At 35.1% G+C, this 21,809-nt stretch overlaps 1 protein-coding gene across 6 annotated transcripts in view; it reads right to left on the bottom strand.

Moving 5' to 3' along the window:
• LOC150095415 (uncharacterized) overlaps window positions 1–21,809 on the bottom strand; it is a 172,227-nt gene that overhangs the window by 26,114 nt on the left and 124,304 nt on the right. For all 6 annotated transcript variants that reach the window (XR_016550057.1, XR_016550059.1, XR_016550058.1 and 3 more), the window contains exon 5: window positions 17,307–17,473. Coding sequence is in view for 3 of the 6 variants with exons in the window: in XM_090410294.1 (XP_090266420.1) it covers window positions 17,307–17,473 (167 nt within the window). In the remaining 3 variants the exon portion in view is untranslated. The remainder of the gene's footprint in view (window positions 1–17,306; window positions 17,474–21,809) is intronic.

Here is a 21,809-nt window from a genome sequence, read left to right on the forward strand (position 1 = left end):
ATAATAATGTTCATGACACCTGGTAAGTAGCATGACACCTATTCATGTTTCTAGCTGCAGCACCCTAATTTCTGCACAAACATTCTCTTTCAGCTGTTGGATTGTCAGGGGCTTGATCACATATACCTTTTCCTTCAGGTAACCCCATAGAAGACATTCATGAAGAAATTAGGGTACTACAGCCAGAAACATTAACAGTTGTCATGGAATATACTGTAGAAAGGGGCCCATCTTTGTGAAGCCAAAAATGAAAGGCATTTACATGATATGGTTTTTCATAACTAACAAAAAAACAGTTGCCAGATTCTGCATTTCATTATAAAAAAATAATAATAAAAAAATAAAATAAAATAAAATCATTAATAAATAAAAAGTTATTAAATGTTTAAATCCATTCATGACTTGTTGGACACCTTGTATATCACACCAGTGCTGGTGAAGATGTAAAATGCCTTGTGCATGTAGCTGTGCAAAATATATTTTCTTTTTACTATATTCAGATCATCTCATGATCTTGATATCGGTATGTAACTTAATCATGTTTAATAGTTTCAAATATTTTTAAACACTACAGAAAGTTTTCACTTGGTTACAAAAGTAAATTATCTTCTTCTTCAACCTTTTGGTTCTGTCCACTGCTGGACGAAGGTCTCCCCCATGATTTTCCAGATAACTCAGTTTTCTGCCTCTCCCATCCATTTAACTCCTGCAATTTGTTCCAGTTCATTCCTCCACCTTCTTCTCGGTCTTCCTCTTTGTCTTGCTCCATCCACTGTTCTCCACATTGTTGTTTTTCTAGTCCATCTCCCGTCACTGCATCTGGCAATATGGCCAGCCCATCTCCACTTAGCCTGTTTAATGCATTTTACAATATCCATGTTTGAGATCTTATCCAGGTATCTCTTAATGTTATTTTTAGCATACTTCTTTTCATGCAATGTTGTGTTGTTCTCAGCTTTTTGTGTTTAGGGCTTCTGTTAAAGTCCATGTTTCTCCTCCATATGTTAAGACAGGAAGTATGCATTGGTCGAAAGCTTTCCTTTTTGGACTCATAAGGATATCACTTCTGAATTTGTCTCTCATTTTCCCATAAGCCATCCATCCAAGATGAATTCTTTGTTCAATCTCTTTTCTTTGGCACTCCTCAAAGGATAACAATTGTCCCAAATATACATAAGAAGTAACTTGTTCTATCTCATGGTTTTCAACTTTGACAGTTCTATGGTTAATATATTTATTCATCATTATTTTTGTTTTTTCTCTATTTATTTTTAACCCAATTACTCTGGAGGCTTCATTTAACTGATTTAGCCTTTCTTCCAGATCTTCAAGATTATCTGCTATTAGGACAATATCATCTGCAAACTAAATTACACTTGACAAGAAATTATATTCTTGTTTAATCCTTTATCCAAGTGTAGGGAGGTTTTGTCTGCATATGAAGTATCTTCATGATTTTAGTTAAGATAAAAAGCCAAATGGCTAGTTTTCTAGCACCTTAATATAGAAAATAAGGGGATAAACATCCTTTGTTGTTTTATAGCCAGTAAGCGAAACTAAAGATCGATAACTACGATCTATTCTTGATATTTTCTCATAACGTAAAACACAGCTCCTAGGAGATGTAATTTCAAATTGCCTTCGCCGATAGTTTTTTGGTATGAAATTTATAGATCGTAGTTATCGATCTTTAGTTTCGCTTACTGGCTATAAAACAACAAAGGATGTTTATCCCCTTATTTTCTATATTAAGGTGCCAGAAAACTAGCCATTTGGCTTTTTATCTTAACTAAAATATAATTACACCTTTATGGCATTTGTATAGTGAAGGTATGTAAGTTCTTTTCACTACGCTTTGATATCTTCCAAGTCTACCTACTCACTGATGAGACCTCAAAAAAGGTTGAAACTGGTCTGGTTAGTGGCCTCTCCTCATAATATAATGACAGTATTACATCTCCTAGGAGCTGTGTTTTACATTATGAGAAAATATCAAGAATAGTGAGGGAGCTTGCTCCACCTTTACTTCGAATTGCCTTCGCCGATAGTTTTTCGGTATGAAACTTATAGATCGTAGTTATCGATCTTTAGTTTCGCTTACTGGCTATAAAACAACAAAGGATGTTTATCCCCTTATTTTCTATCTTCATGATTATTTTTACATGGAGAATGGTAGGAGCATGGATTGCATTGCCTGAGAAGGTGGTGAACATGCAGACAGTGGATGAGTTTAAGGAATGGTATGATAGACTTTGTGTTGACCTCCCATGATGACCTCTCACAGATCCACTTTAATTCCTCTCCCATAGACTACCTGCTACCTGTTCTACAGATATTTCCACAAACAATGCTCCACTGAATTGGTCACTATCATTCTTCAACATTCTTCAACTAGGGATATATGGGGTGTCGAGGAGAGATAGTACCTCTCCACTTGGACAGTTTCACATAATTGTGGTTCAGCTGGATTGGTTCTCGCTGGACACCCAGCTGTCACTTATGGCTCCAAGAATCTACTGTAAACTGGTAGTGGCCACATGCTGGTAAACTGTGTCAACCCACAGGCTAAACTAAGTGAGAGAAGCCAGATATGGCAATCTGAAGCAGTGACTGTATTCAGTGAATCGGCTACAAACAGCATCTGTACTCCATGTTAAGAGCGGCTGAATTCAGGTCAAGAGTGGTGGTTGACATTTGATGAAACTTAACCATTGAAACTGAATGAACTCTAACCAACCTAAAGATGCATGCCGGCTTGACCGTCACTCAGTCAAACAAGGGTCGCACCCACTATTAGGGAACCAAGACAGTGAAGGCAAAAAATATGTTACTGGAACAAAACATCACCTAGTAGACAGAAAAAACATAACAAGCATAGGAACATGGAACGTAAGAACCCTTCACCAGGAAGGAGCACTGGAAATACTACTGCATGAACTAGACAACTACAGATGGGAAGTGATTGGACTCTGCAAAACCAGATGGTCGGGAAATGGAGAACTTCACCATGGACTACAAAATTTTAACTTCAGACAGGGAAAACAACAAACACCAAGAAGGGAGCACTTATGATTAAAACCAAAGGCTCAAAACTCTCTATTGTCTTACAATCCTCTCTCACCTAGGATAATAAAAGCAAGATTGAAAACATCAATTGGATCACTTACTATTATTCAAGTATACTCACCAACTTCAACATCATCATAAGAAGAAGACATTGAGGAGTTCTATACAGATCTGCAAAAAGCAGTACAGCAGACATCAAATCAAGATGAAACTTAATTGTAATGGGGGACTTAAATGCAAAAGTAGGCAAGGACTGGGATACCTGGCCAAGAGTAATTGGACAGCTTGGATATTGAGAAAGCAATGAACATGGTGAAAGACTGCTCAACTTCTGCTCAAATAATAGACTAACAATAACCAACACTCTCTTTAAACAATAAAAAAACAAAAGAAAATGGACATGGATATCACCAGACAGACAAACCAAGAATATGATCGACTATATTATTGTAAACCAAAGGTGAAAATCAAGTATCCTAAATTGCAGATCCTTTGCTGCAGACTGTGAATCAGACCATAAGCTAGTACTAGAAAACCTAAGAATAAATTTAAAATCTGAAAGGACTTTTATAGTCAAAAGGAGACTGAATGTAAATAAATTACAAGACAATAATATTCTAAGAAAATATCGACTAGAACTAGATAAAAACCTGAAGGAACTACCAAAACAGAATATATCTTCCATGTCCAGTGTGAATCCCGAAATAGACTAATACTTCATGAAGAATACACTTTTTGACTTGTAAACATTGCATCACATTTGTGTTAATAGCCCAGGTGTGCGTTCAAAATACACACACTTTGAGCCCTTTGAAAAAAATGTACAGATAGCGCAGCTGGTCAAATTCCTAGCGTTCTAGTAGTTTTAAACTGCTCAGAAGGCAAGGCAGGGTGAGCTCTGAGACAATAGCACCTAGAGGCCGTGATTAGTTATTGTGTCAACCAATCCAACTGAACGTTGTTGTTTGTCATGAGCTGCTGTTATTTTCTGAGTTTCATCTGTTTTGCATACATGAAGTGTGAACTGATGTAGTAGGCAAGTTTTTATATATAATTTTCAATAAATTTGTAACTTTTTTGCCCAACTTTCATACATCAATAAAACTGCAATCATACAGTCAAACTGATGTGAATTTTGTAGTGTGGATTGCATATGCTGCAACAGCACACCCAACTGAAATGGGCACGTGATGCCAGTGATATATATATATATATATATATATATATATATATTACACACACACACACACACACACACACACACACACACACACACACACACACACACACACACACACACACACACACACACACACACAAGTAGCCGAGTGAAGTGTGAAGATACTTCACCTGCAATCTCATTTCAAGTGTCATAAGTGATTTATTCCAGGTACTGTATGATGACTGATTAAAGTCTTATAAAAATCACACAGGAACAAAACTTGACCTGATATATTATTAAACATTGCTGGTCCATTTTTTACTTTTAATTTTTTACTTTAACAGTTATTCAGCAAGACATTAATGATTTGCAGAATTAAACTGAATGAATTTAAAAAGCACTGAAACACTTTGAAAATAATGAAAAATCATACAAAAAAAAAAGCATTTCTTTTTTTGTATGATTTTCTAGATGATTTCTAGATGCAAGCACTTCTAGAGATTATATATCACTAAATCAATTTTGCCCAAATTTGAAATGTATATCTTACATTAATTATGATCCTTCAAAGAATTTCAGCCAATAAGATCTTAATAAAAGAGAAGATATAAGAGCAAAGGATCACATGTTTTACAGACACACACACATCTTTAAGCTCACACTAGAAACCTGATTTCAATCAAATTTGAAATGTTTCTGATATTGCTCAATATCCTGTGAAAAATTCAACAAAAAGTCTCCTTCCTGACATTTTTACAGACTACATCATTCAGCTGATTTTAACCATAGGAATATTATCTTATGTTATGTCCTCCTCCCCAGGAATTTGCAAGATTATCACCTCTTCTGCAGACACTTATGTAGGCCACATCATTCAACTGTTTTTGATGAAATTTGTATTATAGCTATTTCTTATGCTATTTTATCAGGTGCTTATGGAAATAAAAAAGTGGTTTACTTTTTTATTTCTATAAAAAAAGTAAACCACTCACTATTAGCAAGCAACCAATCAGGTGTAAGTTAAACAATTGAAGTGATAAATTTTAAATACTTAGGGATTCAGATTAACTCAGAAAGAACACAGAAAATGACATAAGAGGTTACAGAAAACAAGATTTCTGGCTGTTCAAACAGAAAAATATGGAAAAATAAAAATCTCAACATTCCAACTAAGTATATATAAAAGTATAATAAAACCAGTTTTAACTTATACATAAACAAAAACAAACAGTTAAGATCAAATATTCAAACACTAATAAAAAAATGAAAAGTATTAGGAAAATTATTGAAAAAAAAAACTTTGACAAGATCAGATATGTGGAAATATACAAAATGTTACTTACAACTTTAAATGAATGGACAGAAAACACGAAAAAGAAAGGGCATATATCCAGAATGCAAAAAAGATACAATAATTATACAAATCAAAAAATAGAAAGTGTCAGAAGACCAATCGGAAGACCATGGAAACTGATCGAAAGAGAGATTGCAATAAACAATAAACATTGTTGCAACATCTCTAAAACTAAAGGTGGAAGATGAAGAATCTAGCAAAAAAACTGCTACATTTGTAATTGCCGCAGACAATACAGTAGTCAAGATATTCATCAAGTGAGCAATTCATTAGGGTGTTCCATCCAGCTAAATTAAGTAAATTGAAGTCAATAAGAAAAAAAAAAAAGATTTGATGGCATATCTTCATGTGTCTAAAGGGAATGTTTTGGGGAGTTAACAACACCTTGCTATACTTGCTTAATAAGTCATGCAACAGAACAAGTTTCAAAGGAGTGGAAAGAGGGCAAAACTGTTCAACGTCAAAAAAAGGGTGATAAGACTAAGGCTTATAACACTCTGCTGTTTGGAGTTGTAGTTAAGTCGTGAAAAAGTTCATGAACACTAAGATACAGAATTTTTTTTTTTTTTTAATGTGGAACCCATTCACGAGAGGGTTCCACATTAAAATTGTGGAACCATGATATTAGTGCTAGCCAATGTATAGCACTAATATCATGGTTAGACAAATTGGGATGAGATAACTGGAGGGATTTGCATGGGTTTGCTGTCAATCACAGAGAACACTAGTGTGTTCTACTGAGTAGCTATTATCAGTGATGATTATATTTTACCAATTTATTTCTGTACTACAATGCAATAAATGTACCGGACAATGGTGATGCATATACAGGGTATACTTAGATTTTGCAAAGGCCTCTGATAGACCTTTGATAAATTGCCACATACAAGTTGATAATCAAATTGGAACAGATGGGATTAGATACCAAATTAGTAAGTTAGATAGGCAATTGCCTGTCAGACAGGCATCAGCAAGTTGTGTATCGGGCAGCATATTCCAAAAAAGAAAAGTCACTAGTAGTGTGTGTGTGTGTGTGTGTGTGTGTGTGTGTGTGTATATATACACTCACACAGTGTATATATTACAGTGTATATATACACCCGATGTGAACATGTTAAAACTAAGAAATATATAGTGAGTGTTGTAATGGCAGTTTCAGTTGTTGTTTGATAATCAACAGTTGTTGATTATCAAATCAACAACTGTTGGCTTGCCTCTGTTGTCGAGTCGCATGATCTTTTGTTAATAATGCACCAATCATATGCACATCTTCATAGCTGCTTTATCTCTACAGGCCTGCCATTGCTGTCCGTTTCACACTCTGCTTTCACTTCTCATTAGTCATTCGTGAAGGATTTTTCATTAATAATAATAAGACAACTTTCAGTTATGAGGACTGGTGCATGGCCATTAAAGGTGTAAGACCTGCTGGTCTTACACTTTTTTTACAGCCCTTGGATGTATCTGTCAACAAACCATTCTAGGACTAGATACAAAAATTCTACATGGAGTGGATGGCAGCTGGCAGCTATGACCTGACTCTAGCAGGGAAGATTAAGAGACATCATCACTGGAACTGTTGTGCAACTTGATTTTAATAGCTTGGGAAGTGATTTTGCCAGAAATAATTGCCAAGAGTTTTTTAAAAAACAGGCATTTCTAATGCCCTGGATGGGAGAGAAGATGATGCTATTTGGATAGATAACTTTGACGATTCACAAGGAAATCACTCTCGAGGCCAGAAGTAGTGATAGCGAATAGGATATTCTTGGTAAGTCATACTCATTTTCCTGAGTATGACTTAGTAAATCATACTCAGGAAAACTTTAGTTTCCAAAAATCCCCACATATATCTTGCACCATGATTTTTTAACTTTACTTTTTGGAAAAAAATTGCAAGTTATATTCAAGTAAATACAGTAATCTGGACAATCTCTACCTGTCTTGAATCAAGCTTCTTCGTTTCTTTCTCTTCTGCAATATTTCTCGACTCTTTTCAAATATGTTGCATACATCTTTGAAAAGCGTATACAAACATATTTGCATACACCTGGAATACTTAGTAGAGAAATTATTTGTAATTCTGACATTCAGCTTTATTCCTATTTTATATATACAGATAGCCCTCGCATAACGCGGTACTTATACAATGCGGTTTCGATATAACGTGGTCTACAATTTGTAGTAACCCTTTATTTATTTATTTTTTCATATTTTTCACCATGGGACTTAAAAATCAAATTTTATCTTCGTTAAATTTGTGTCTGCCCGTATCGTGTAAGTAATTATAAGTATCGAATTTAGTTTTATTGCATCACTGAATAAGGCACTGTACAGAGGCTTTTGCAGTCTGTGTCATTCTCAACAAATAGTGCAATTAGAGACAGATGGAATAAAAACGGCGCTAAGTAATAAATCACATGTCCCCTCTCACAGAAACTGTATAGACTTAAGCAAAACCATATGTTGCCGAAACACAGCATCTAACTAAAAACTATTGTCCAATTTTTCAATTATGAAATAAGTGTTTGTTTTATTGCATTTGAAATTCTCCATCATTATGACAGATCACAAAGGCTAACTTAAAATTCATTCTATGGCATGTTCCAAGAATTGAAACATGCCATAGAATGAATGTGTGAGTTTGCCTGCCACCTCAAATGCAAACAAGAAGCCATAAAATTCAACCAAGGGTTGAAATGTTTGCGTGAGTAGAGCCAGTCAGTAATGAGAAGTAATATCGTTCCATTGGAACGATAAATGACACCCTGTTATGAATGTGTTAAAACTTATAGTGAATGTTGTTATGACAGTTTCAGATGTCATGGAATTCGATTGAAGAGAATTAACATTTCAACTCAACACTTGTTGGTTGCTTTTGTCTTTGGGTCGCGCGATCTTTTGTTAATACTGCACCAATTATATGCACGTCTTTATGGCTGCTGTTCTTGTGTAAAACAAAATTCAGCTTGTATGTATTGTAACAATTAAAAAAAAAAACTTGAATAATTTATAAGTGAATAAAAAGATATTACCTGTAAATCGTTGACATGCCAGCAAAATTCTCAGACGTGCCACCCCTGGCACGGGTGCCATAGGTTCGCCATCTAGGGTTTACTCTATAAAGTGTTTATTGTTGAAAATTGTCTTCGTTTTCTGCCAGGAAAGCACATTTAAAATCATAAGTGTGTTAATCTCAAGCTGAGCAGTTTATTTTCTGGTGAGTTACATACATATGAGAATTATACAAATGATATCCAAGAGATTTCAAGTGATGACGACCTCCGGTCACTTAAAGAACATCTACAAAATGTTATTTCTGAAGACAGTGATGATGATTAAAATATGCGCTTTACTTTATTGTGTCTAAAACATTTATGCATTATGTGCAATGAAATTTATGTATAATTTGTAATTTTTATACTATGTATTTGTCTCATAGTTTATGTTTTCTTAACTTACATGAATTACCTGAATTAAATCAAAATATTGTTTTTGTTGGATATGTCATTGTTGTTTATATAATTTAGAAAAAAAAACGATTTCGGAACATAACCCTACTTTTTCTATGCGATCTAAGGCTCGTATAACATGATTTATATAACGCGGCATTTCTATGGAACTTAACATCCGCGTTATACGAGGGTTACCTGTATATATATATATATAGATAGATAGATAGATATAGATGGAAACTATGAGAACTCTACTTCCATCATCTGGAATTAGCCCTTCTGACTAGGCCCTCTGAATCATGCAGTGTAGCCACTGCAAAGCTTTTAATATCCGTATTTGAGCATTTCTGGTCAAATATCTACTTAAGCTGCCTTTCCACATTTCCAGTTTTTTTGATGGCGCCTTTTTTACTCAAGTACTGATATGTACTCCGGTCTGCATTCCTCTTGAAAATTTTATACTACTATTCTGTCACTGCTTGTTTCATTTGGCAATCTTTCAAAGTAATTATTCCAGACATCTAGAGTATCTTTATCTTCAGTTTTCATGTCACCATTATCATCTCAAATTCCTTTTATAGTACTCTTTCCTCCATTTCTAAGTGTTTTCAATAGCCTTCAGAACATTTTGCCATCTTCTTGTTATTTAACTTCTATATTCTTACTGAACTCTTCCCATGACTTTTGTTTAGAAATATTACTGTTCTTTTCAATGTAATATTCACTTTTATCCTACTTGAAACTAAGTGTGTGTGTCACTTCCAAATTCAAATCCTCTGTATGCTCTTGCATCCTGAACCAGCATGAAGATATCACTATTGACAATGACACAGTCAATAAGACTTTTCATATTTCCCGTGTCTTCTCTTCATATAAACCTCTGCACATCTTTGTGTTAGAACATGATGTTAGTAATGATGAATTCATATCCTTAGCAGATACAATTATTATTAAGTTTGCCCTTTTCTCCAAGTTTTCCCAAAACATTTCTACATGTTACTCCTCAGAGCTCTGATGATTCACCTGCATCCCTCACTCTCTCCCCTCCAACCATCAACAATCTCTTTCCTTGCTATCTTCACCTACCTGCTTTCCCATCATCTCTCTATCCCTTGCTTCTGTATTCTCAACTTCCTCTCTTTCTCTCATAACTTTCTCTTAACTCTACTCTTGTTCACCTCACATCAGTTGGCCTTTCTAGGCTCTAAGCCAGTGATGGCAAACCTATGACAAGTGGGTCAGCACTGACACACTTGAGGGTTTCAGGTGACACACCTTGGATATTGAAAAATACTGGTATTCTGATGAAAAAACTAATTTCAGTAATTTCAGTTTATTAAATTAATTGTATAATATGAATTCATAGATTGTATATCAATGTCCTATTAAATAAATAGCCTAATATGATATGTATAAGCTGCCATCTATGATTAAGTAGGTAAATTTATAATGCATGTATGCAAGTGGCACATCAACAACGTCAATATTTAAAAAAAAAAGATGTTTGACACACCTGGGTAAAAAAGGTTTGCCATCACTGATCTAAGATCTCCCTTCATGCTCCTCAACTCATCTCACATACCCTCCACTTCTTTTCTCTCTCCCACCTCCCTCTACCCCCTTCCCAAAGAATCCTACTCCCATCATAATCAGCCACCAATCAAAACTGCTTCATCTTCAGTCACACCATCTACTAGTATCTTGCTAGTTGTATGTCTCTGTCAGCACTCACTCATTTTAGATAATATACTACTACTACTAATACTGCTTCAATTATAAACCTGAGATGCTGACAATGAAATCACTCAGAGTTCACTTCTTGTTATCTACATTTCATGCATACATGCATTTCCCATGTTGCATTTTCAACTGACAGGAAGTGCACATACCACAAGCACAGAATGCTACAAAATTCTGTATGATACTGTGTAAAATGTAATCTTTACATGGTGGCAAGATGGGTGAAAACATGTTAGTGAATAAACGAGGCCACCATAACTGAAACAAAGAAACAAATACCCAGATGCAACAGAAAAAAACTTCAAGATGCAACAAACTTTCCACACTTAGCAGCAAAAAACAGATATTATTCATTCTCTACATCACATATGGGCAACCCCCGGCCCGGATCCAGCCCTAATCTATTTCAGCAAAGTTTGCCTGATTCTTGGTGGGAGAAAACATGGTGTATTCTACTAACTCACATTAAGCTGACATCATATGACTTGTGCAAAACACACTATGTTTTCTCCAACCAAGGTCTCTTTCTCACTTTGACTAGCAGCATGTGTGAACGTGTTAAAACGTGTCAATTCACTACTTGCATTGGTGTTGTGCTTTGTTCAGTGCCTGCGTTGATGTTGTGTTCGGTGCCTGCGTTGATGTTGTGTTCGGTGCCTGCGTTGATGTTGTGTTCGGTGCCTGCGTTGATGTTGTGTTCGGTGCCTGCGTTGATGTTGTGTTCGGTGCCTGCGTTGATGTTGTGTTCGGTGCCTGCGTTGATGTTGTGTTCGGTGCCTGCGTTGATGTTGTGTTCGGTGCCTGCGTTGATGTTGTGTTCGGTGCCTGCGTTGATGTTGTGTTCGGTGCCTGCGTTGATGTTGTGTTCGGTGCCTGCGTTGATGTTGTGTTCGGTGCCTGCGTTGATGTTGTGTTCGGTGCCTGCGTTGATGTTGTGTTCGGTGCCTGCGTTGATGTTGTGTTCGGTGCCTGCGTTGATGTTGTGTTCGGTGCCTGCGTTGATGTTGTGTTCGGTGCCTGCGTTGATGTTGTGTTCGGTGCCTGCGTTGATGTTGTGTTCGGTGCCTACGTTGATGTTGTGTTCTGCTCAGTGCCTGAGGTGTAGAAGACAGTTTTGTTTGACAGTTCTGAATATCACTTATAAATTTGGGACAATGTCAGGGATTATTGCAAAAAAAAGAAAAGTAGATGCAAAGAATCATCAATTTCAAGACAACTGGATGGAGGATTATTATTTTATTCTGAATAAAAGTTTGCCTGTATGTTTGCCGCGCAACAAATCCATATCCGTCAACAAAGAATACAACTTGAAAACACACTTTACTTCGAGACATGCGGATCACCCAAAAATTGATGGACAACTACGAAAAGATGAAATACAGAAGTTGAAGAAGAATTTGGATACCCAGCAGCAAATGTTCAACAAGCAAAGAACGCAACACCACAGCATTGTCAAAGCCAGCTTTGTGGTAAGCAAAAAAATCGCTAAGCATTCTAAGTCATTTGGTGAAGGAGAATTTATCAAAGAATGTCTGCTGGATGTTGCAAGTATAATGTGTCCTGAAAAGAAAAAAGACTTTGAAAATATTCGTTTGTCGAGACATACTGTTGTCCGACGGATAGAAATTATGGCTTATGATATCAAAAAAAGTTTAAAAGAGAAGATTGCTAGATTGGAAGCATTTTCAATTGCTTCGGATGACAGCACCGATGCCTCCAATACAGCACAACTAGCAATACTTATTCGAGGAGTTGATGTGGATTTCAACATCACAGAAGAATTATTGGCGCTTTGGCCGTTAAAAGGAACAACTACCGGTGAAGATATATTTGAAACAGTCAACACAGTCTTCGAAAGATTTGGGCTTAAACGGAGTTCACTATCTGGCATATGCACTGATGGAGCCCCTGCAATGGTTGGTGCACAGAAGGGATTTATTGGAATAGTTCATGAAAGAGCAATAGAACTACAGATCCATCCGGAAAATTTAACAAATTTTCACTGCATTATCCACCAACAAAATCTGTGTGCAAAATCAATTAAATTCACAAATGTTATGAAGTTGTAGTAGCCAGTATTAACTTTATTAAGTCAAGTGCACTTAATCACCGCCAATTTAAGGAGTATTTGGCAGACCTATTTTCGGATTATGAAGATGTGTCTTATTATTGTGAAGTGAGGTGGTTGAGTAAAGGTAAAATGTTAAAATAATTTTATGATCTGAGACAAGACATTGCAGATTTTATGGACATAAAAGGAAACACAATTAACCAAGTAAAAGATGATGGGTGGGTGTGTGATTTAGCATTCCTTGTAGATGTCACCGGATACCTAAACGAACTGAATTTTAAATTGCAAAAACAAGGACAATTGGTTCATAAACTGCATGGACATGTCAAAGCTTTTTGTAATAAACTAAGATTATTGGAAAGTCAGATAAGAGCTAAAAATTGTTATCATTTTCCTACTCTAGCAACTCATAAAAATATCCCTTATAATTGTTATGGAGATTAACTGAAGGCACTAATAGAGCAATTTGATACAAGGTTTGCTGACTTCAAAAACAAAGACTCTACATTCGCTATATTTGCTCGTCCAATGGATGCTGATGTAAATAATGTGCCAGAAAACTTACAGACAGAACTTATTGAGCTTCAGGTGGATTTAGTGCTAAAATCACAATTTAACAACATTGCTTTGACGGATTTTTATAAATTTTATTTGGTGGAAGAAAAATATACAAATTTACGTGTCTTTTCAAGAAAAATCATTTGTCTTTTCGGCAGCACACACACATATGTGCAGCTGAATTTATTGTATTTCGAGGATGAAATACAATAAATCAAAAATTTGGACAAGAATAACAGACATGACATGACAGGCAGGTCAGGAGATTTATTGTATTTCAAGGATGAAATACAATAAATCAAAAATTCAGACAAGAATAACAGACGAAAACCTCGAAAATTCTATGCGATTATCCTTAAGTAATATTAACATCAATATTGATAGTCTCGTAGTTGAAGTACAAGGCCAATCTTCACATTAAATTGTTATGTTATTCATTATATTATAAAATTTATGTAGAGCTTTATACCAAAGCATTATATTATAAATAAATGAAATATGATGTAGCAACTTGTTTTAATTCATTTAATATTAATTTATTTTATTTAATAATTTGGTTCGGCCCTTGAATCGGAGACAGAATGATAATTTGGCCCCCTGAACTAGGAAAGGTTGCCCATGCCTGCTCTACATGATAGAGCTTACAGAATCTTTTTATCTAATATAGATAAAAAGAAACCAAGAGCTCAACTTCCTCAACACCATCCTACCAAAGAATGGTTATGATACAATATTAGTCAACAAATTCTATATCAACCACAAGGCAGTCAAATGAACATGAAAAACAGGACTTCAGAGGAACACTGATTCTCCTCTATAAAGCCAGTCACAAATAAAATATCAAGGATACTATGTGAACAAAACAAAGGTTGCCTTCTATCCCCTCAACAAGAACTTTAATCTCCTGAAACCTCCAAAACTTCCCCATCCATCTCTCAAAAAACCTGGTGTCTACAAGATTAACTGTACCTGTGGTTTGCAGTATACATGACAGACAGGCAGGTCAGGAGATATATATATACACATACATATATATATATATACACATACATACATACCAGTCTGAGCACATCCAAGATGTAGAAAATGAAATGAAATACAAATCAGGACTGCAGCACATACAACTGAAACCAAACATCAAGTATTATGGAAACAAACCAAAATGCTTCACATAGATTACATATTTTTTTCAAGAGCATACAAGGAATCAGCTGAAATAATCAAACATTCTCAATAGTGCAACAAAAAATAGCAGAAGATTTTACATCGAATTGGGTCTTCTCTAATTCAACATGACATGCACACAGTTGCCAACAGTTCGTAGCTGACCACAAACCAGAAAACAACTTCATAGCAAATGCAAACTTTCCATTGTTATTCCTGTTTTCAAATATTTCATTATGTACATTACCTGTTATAACCGTTTTTAGTTTATTCACTTATTTCTCCTGATGATGTGAAATGCAAGAATTTTCACAAATTAGTACTGAGTGTACTAATTTGTGAAAATTACTACACTCAGTACTAATTTTCACATCTGTCCTATCCTATCTGTTTCTTTCATGTGGAAGAATACCACCAAAAACTTTACTAATCTTCCCTCCATAGAAGCTTATGAAACAATTTCGACAGCCATTTAAATCTAACTCAGGTTAGATTTACTCTAAATTTACAATAGAATTTAGAGTAAATCTTTGCCTCTATCTCTGTAGTAGTTATAACAGCGGAAGAAATGTTCAAAAGAAGTTTTCAACAAGCAATCTCAGAAATATGTGATATTTTTATCAATCAACTATACCGAATTCCATTATTTAAACTCATTACTTTAATAAATTAAACTATTCTTCTGTTATTACTCTGATTATGGATAATTTTGTTTGATGATATTTGTATGGTAGTTCTCTTTTTAAAAAGAAAAAAATATTCAAGTAGGTGCACTATTAAAAACAAATAACCATAGCAGGTAATCAGTAATTTCCAAATATGCATTAACAATAATTGCTTACTTTAATATAATCTAAAAAAAAATTAATGAGTGATCATTTTGCACAGGTGTATCATCAAGGTGCAGATTTCACATGATGCAACAGAGACACATCAAAACTGAGGTAGAGGAACAGGAGGTGTTCAACATATTGAAAAATATCAATGTGAACACAGCAGTAGGACTGGATGGCATGTCAGCCCATGTATAACATTATTGTGCAAGAGAATTCGCATTGTGTCTGATGAAGTTGTTCAATCTAAGTCGCAAGCTCTGGCAGGTTCCAGGAAAGTGGAAGGAGGGTAAGATAGTTCCACTGCATAAAGTTGGCTCCAAGACAGAGGTAGCAAACTACAGACCAATTAATATATCAGGAGTGATTGTTAAAGTATTGGAAAAGTTGGTTAAAGGTAAAATTGAACAGTGGATGGATAGGGATGCTATACTCTATAGTGGGTGGCACAGCTTTATAAATGGTAGATTCTGTCTTAATAATTCATTCACATTTTATAATAAAGTGACAGCAGAACTGAATAGAGGAAATGGATACACAATGATACTACTGGACTTCACAAAGGCATTTGACAGAATACCATATGAAAAACTATTACAAAAGTTGGAGCAAATAGGAATGGATGTGAAGCTAGTAGTGTGGATGGGGAGGTGTGTCTGACAGACAGACAGACACCAGAGAGTATGATGGAGAGTAGAATCTAGAAGTGATTAGTGGAGCACCTCAGGATACTGTACTAGGGCCACTACTCTTTAATTTGTATATCAATGATATAGAGAGAGATTTAAGCAGGATATTCAGTTGTTTCCTGATGATGCAAAACTGGGGAGAGTAATAGTTGATAAAGGTGATGTTTAGATATCCTGCAGGATGGTTTAAATAAATTAGCATTGTGAGCAAAGAATAAAGACTGTCAATTCAATGTTGCAAAATGTAAGGTTGAAAAGGGTACATACTGTGTATCATATTGATGGTACTGGATTGCAGGAAATTGGTGAGGTTATTGAATGGACTTGGGGGATAATGGTGCATGCACAGACAGTTGAAGTTCAGAGGGTATATTGCAAAAGTTGGTAAAACAACTCGAAGGATTACTTGGATTGTGAAAACACACTAACAAGCAAAGACAGGTAAGTTATTATCCCTCTTTATAAAGCTATGATTCAGCTGCATTTTGACTACTGTGCACAGATTTAGTTACGTGGGTTTCTCAGCGATCAGGAGGTGGTAGAGAGGATTTAGATATAAGTGACTAAGCTGGTGATAGGTCTGTGGAATGCTTCCTATGAGGATAGGTTGAAGGTGTGGGTTACAAAGTTTTGACTGATAGGTGGAAAACAAGGGATGTGAGAAAAACTTATAAGATATTTAAGGAATTTTATAAAAGTGATTCAAAGGAAATTTTTCAACATATGAAAAACCTAGGAGTTATCCATGGAAGTTGTGTAAGAGTGCGGTTAGTAATGGTGTGCAGACTAGATTTTTTGTGTTAATGGTGAGCAAGTGGAATGGATTGCCAGAATTAGTTGCGAATCAGTTTAAAGTGAAGTATGATAGGTTTTGAGTGTAAAATATTTAGTTTGGGATTTCCCATGATGAGTCTCCCAACTTCATGGAGACAGCATATGATAATAATAATAAAATCAGAGACACAGTAAGACGTTATGCAATGTAGCATTTATTGATAAATACAATAACAGTGAAATAATATTTGGTAAATATCATGTTACTTATTTTCTTATCCTGCTGAAGAACCTTCACTTTTTTTTTCTATTAATCTTTGATTATTTTAATAATATATCACATAAACTAGTGTATTTTAACAAGTCTACATTTTGCAGTTAATTTCATTCAATTCTGGAATTCACTAATTTTCTATAAATATGGAGGACCTTTCACTAACCTCTGTAAAGGATTCCACAGATATAGAGATTTTTAATTCATCATTTTGCTTTTGGAGTTTTCTTTCTGCTTCAAGTTTTCTAAGCTTTGCTTTAAACCTTTCCATTTGGATAAGATTTTCTTTAAATTCTTCCATTTCAACTATAATTGTTCTCAGGGCATTTAATACTGAAATTATATAAAAAGAAATTATTAAATTTTATGAGTGCTAAAGAAAACATTTATTTCAAAACAATTCCATTAACATATTCATAATTCTTCATTAATAACATAAATGAAAACATTTTCAGTATAACTGACAAAATTTTAAAGGTTTTTATTTTATTTTATATATACAGTGCTTGGAAAGAAGTCAACAGACACCACCATGGTCAAAGTGCATCTTGCCATGTAACAAGTCATGTGTTCCCAAATCAGTGCAACTGTGTCCATGTGAAATGGCTGCAAGAAGGGAAAATGACAGAGTTTGGAAGAGGTGTTGTGATAAAATGCTATGTTGCAGACCTATCTGTTTGGCAAATTGTTGACAAATTGGGCCATCCCAGGTCAACAATCAGTTATACCATACTCAAATAGAAGCGCAGGAAGTCAACTGCAAATACTACCCACAGTGGACGATCCACCACACTCACTGAATGCGACCATAGTAAAAACTAGCATTTGTCAGCCAACACATTGAATGCAGAGTTCTGGGCATCAACTGGAATATGAATCTGCACAAAAAGCATTCAGAACCAAGGCTCACAACATGTGTTTCAATATGAAAGCCTCACATTACCTGAACCAACAGGCAGCAATATCTTCAGTGGTGCAAAGAATGTGTACAGTTGGATGTGGAAGAATGGAAAGCTGTGTTACAGAGCGACAAATCATGCTACATCCTCTACCAAGCAGATGGACAGGTGTTGGTGTGGCAATTGCCCAGTGAACATTTTTCACCAGAGCGCATAACCCCAACTTTGAAATTCAGAAGTGACAGTGGTATCTGAACATTCTGAACAATGCAATGCTTTCTACTTTGTGGTGTTTCTATGGAACTGATCATTGTCTTCATCAAAACAATGCACTGTGTCATAAGGCTGTAACTGCATGGTTTGTGGACATGAACATCACTATTCTTGACTGGCCACCTAAGAGTCCTGACCTCAACCCCTATGGAACATCTGTGGGATGAACTGGAGCATCAGATGAGGTCAGGGATGTCCACCACACAACAGTCCAGGACCATTACATGCCTACAGGAAGAACAGTCCAAAATTCATACTGATTGCTATCATATGCTTGTGCAAAGTGGGATTGCTGCAGTCATCGCAGTGAAAGGAGGTCCTACATCTTAAGGTGGGCACCATGGCTGTTTGTTCCTCACACTATGGTTTCCACTGACTTCTTTCCACACACACAGTAGATTCCAGCTAATTAGGCCACATCAGGAATAGAATGATTTGGCCAATTAAGTGGCTGTCCAAATTAAACAAAGTTGCATGTTAAGAGGTTAAAAGGTGTATGTACATAACATAAAATACAAATTTTGACAAGTTTTTCATTGCTTAACAAAATTTCTGACTTATAAACAATCAGCTTTAAATAAAATATTTCTCATAAAATAATTTCATTTATATACATTAAACAAACATGCAGTTAATGACATTGTAGGAATTGATTATAGCCTATCATTTTTTTTTTTGAGTGATTGATTGCAATTAAACAAAATCAGCACAGGTATCTAGTGCTGATATAGTATACTGCCTTCATTGCCTTCCTGCATGAAATATTCATAACCCAGTAATAAACTTTCTAGAATCCTGGTTAGTCACTCGTTCAAGCTCGCAAGTGTCATCCTTATCACTTTCTTTCTTGTTTTTCTAATGTCCTCTAATGCTTTATTGCAATTTCTTCCTCAAAATCTTCATTTTCATTAAAATATTAAAAAGCCAACTTTAATGGATGCAAACTTTTCATAGTTTTGGATGTGGTTTACTTTGAATGGAACATATTTTTCGTTGTCAATCTGGCATATTCATGATTCAATGCTTAAAACTACAATGAGCAAAACAGTTTTGAATAGTGTTGTTTCTTATTCCTTGTTAACGATAAACTGTATTTCTTGTAAAAGGCTAAGTTTTGCATCAACCTCCTTAGTAACCATCAAGAATGAGGAAAAGTTTATTGATTTCTGTTGTAATTCTGTATCCCAACTCATAAGCCAATTAAAAAATTCAGATTTTATCTATGCATTTTTGTTTGCATGTAAACTCTCCATTCTGATCCCTTAAAAGCATCAAGGCCGGGCCCATCCTCTAATAAATAATGGTTGTTGTTTAGTAGTTCCCAACATATTTGAACAGCATAACATTGTTATATGATCTATTGCTTTTAATGGTCCAAACAGTGTAGTGTTGTAAAAATAATAATAATTTATAATTCTGAATATTTTTACGTATTGTTTATGTTAGTATGTTTATTAGTTTTAGTTTCATAACACTCATTGTCTGCACTTGTGATGTGCCTGTTATTGAAATTGTTTTGTCAAAATGAATTGTAAAGAAGTCAAAAAAAATTAATGTACTTAACGGATTTGAATAGTTGTGTTACTTTAAAGGAATTTTATTGTGGTTTAGAATTATTAAGTGTTTGTGTTTTTTGAATACATTCTCTTGTCGCTAATGCAATCTGCATGTCAGCCATTATACCTAACTTCTTGCTAGTGTTGCCAAATGAAAATGACTAAAAACAGCTAAATCTTAAAAACAAAAGAGCTAAAAAGGAGTTAAAAATAAAAATTTGAAGTTAAAATTTTAAAAGTAGTAGCTGATACTTTTAAGTTACTTAATTTATTCAAGTTAAAGTGATACTTGCATATAAGTGACTAAATACATCTTCCATGTGGCCTTCTGAGCTTAATTCACCCACATTTTCACTTAGATTTTTCAGCTTTATTATATGTGGCCATCGTTCCAGTGTTACTCGGTGTAGATGCTGGTAAATGATAGTCTGTACAGCACTTGTTGTTATGCCTGAGGCCATACTTGACTGACAAAATAGCTGTCAGCATTGGCAATTCCATCATGTTTCTTAATTTAGTTTTAACTACATTCATGGAACTAAAAATTCGTTCAATTTCCGCATTAGAATTTGGCAGTATTAATAAATGTTTTGCACACTGAGCAATTTCTTTAAATGGATTCATTCCAGATGCATCTTTATGTTCTCGTACTTCAGTCTACAATAGCTCAGTGTTTTCTATATTTGTCCATTTAATTTTTAAGTGGATAGTATTGTACTGGTATTCAGCGACACCAACATCTTTTTCTGTTTTCAGCATTATTTCTAAGATGGGAGTAGCAGGTTCTTTTATATGACTGAAATGTTTTAGGGTATTGTCAACAGAAAAAGAAGACATCATTCTTAAAATATTCAAGTTTCCAGGCAACCTTTGCTTAAGCTGTTTAAAGAGACCAAGAAGAAACTGTTTTGCTCTACTTCTAAGATTTTGCTCATCATTTTGCATTATATTCTTTTGTATCATCAACTCTGAAATTTTTCTTTCAAACCCATAAGAGTTGGAGTGGGATCCAAATAGTCATCAATCTGACTCTGGAGGGCTGACCGTGGATAATGGTAGCACTAACAAATTAGCAAGAGAGCGAATCAAACGAGAAAGGTCTTCAAATAATCTCATCTTATCTGCACCGTTAGATTCGAAAATTTTGTTAACTTGCTGAACTTGAACTAGAACAGGATGCAAAAATAAAGGTACAACAGATTCCTTTCATCTTTGTACATCTCCCACAAAATTTGAGCTTTGTAACATTTCTCAGTCACACTCACGACTTCGAATTGAGTTTTAATTCCAACCACTGGCTGAGAATTCTGTCTACCACAGGTTCAATGGAGAGCCACATTGTTGCACAATTGCTTACAATTTTCAGAGGTGCATCATTTTCATTGATAGTTTGATAGAGCTCTTTGTATGCTGCTTGTCTGGAAGAATGTGAAAACCACTTATATGTTTCAGCAACTTGTGCAGAATCTCTCCCAAGAAAATTAGAATTTTCTTGGGAGAGATTCTGCACAAGTGTGAGACATTGCCAGTTGTAATGAATGGCATACACATCTAATTAAAATTAAGGAGGGAATATATGCCTTCAGTTGTTCATAAACGCCATTATTGACACCAACCATAACACTGGCATTGTCTGTACCAATTGCAATGAGATTTTTAATGTCCAGTTTCTTGGTCAGAGCCATTAGCACTTTTCTAGAATCACCATGCTCAGAAATGTATGCATAATTGTGTTGAATTTCTTGCTATAATAAATGATGGCCATTCCTAAAACTGTGATATCATTCAATTTGTCTATTAGCAAGCTGAAATTTTCATCTACAATGTCCACAATTAGATCTTCTTCAAAAAAACTCATTTAGAATATTCTTTACAAGTGCAGAGCACTTAGTTTGGTGCATTTGTATCTTTGGCATAATTTGACTGTCTGGGCTGATATTT

The sequence above is a fragment of the Typopeltis vanoorti genome, chromosome 20 (genome assembly GCF_054136105.1).
Source record: "Typopeltis vanoorti isolate ZY-2024b chromosome 20, IOZ_Tvanoo_1.0, whole genome shotgun sequence".
In the NCBI taxonomy this organism is placed as follows: Eukaryota; Metazoa; Arthropoda; class Arachnida; order Uropygi; family Thelyphonidae; genus Typopeltis; species Typopeltis vanoorti.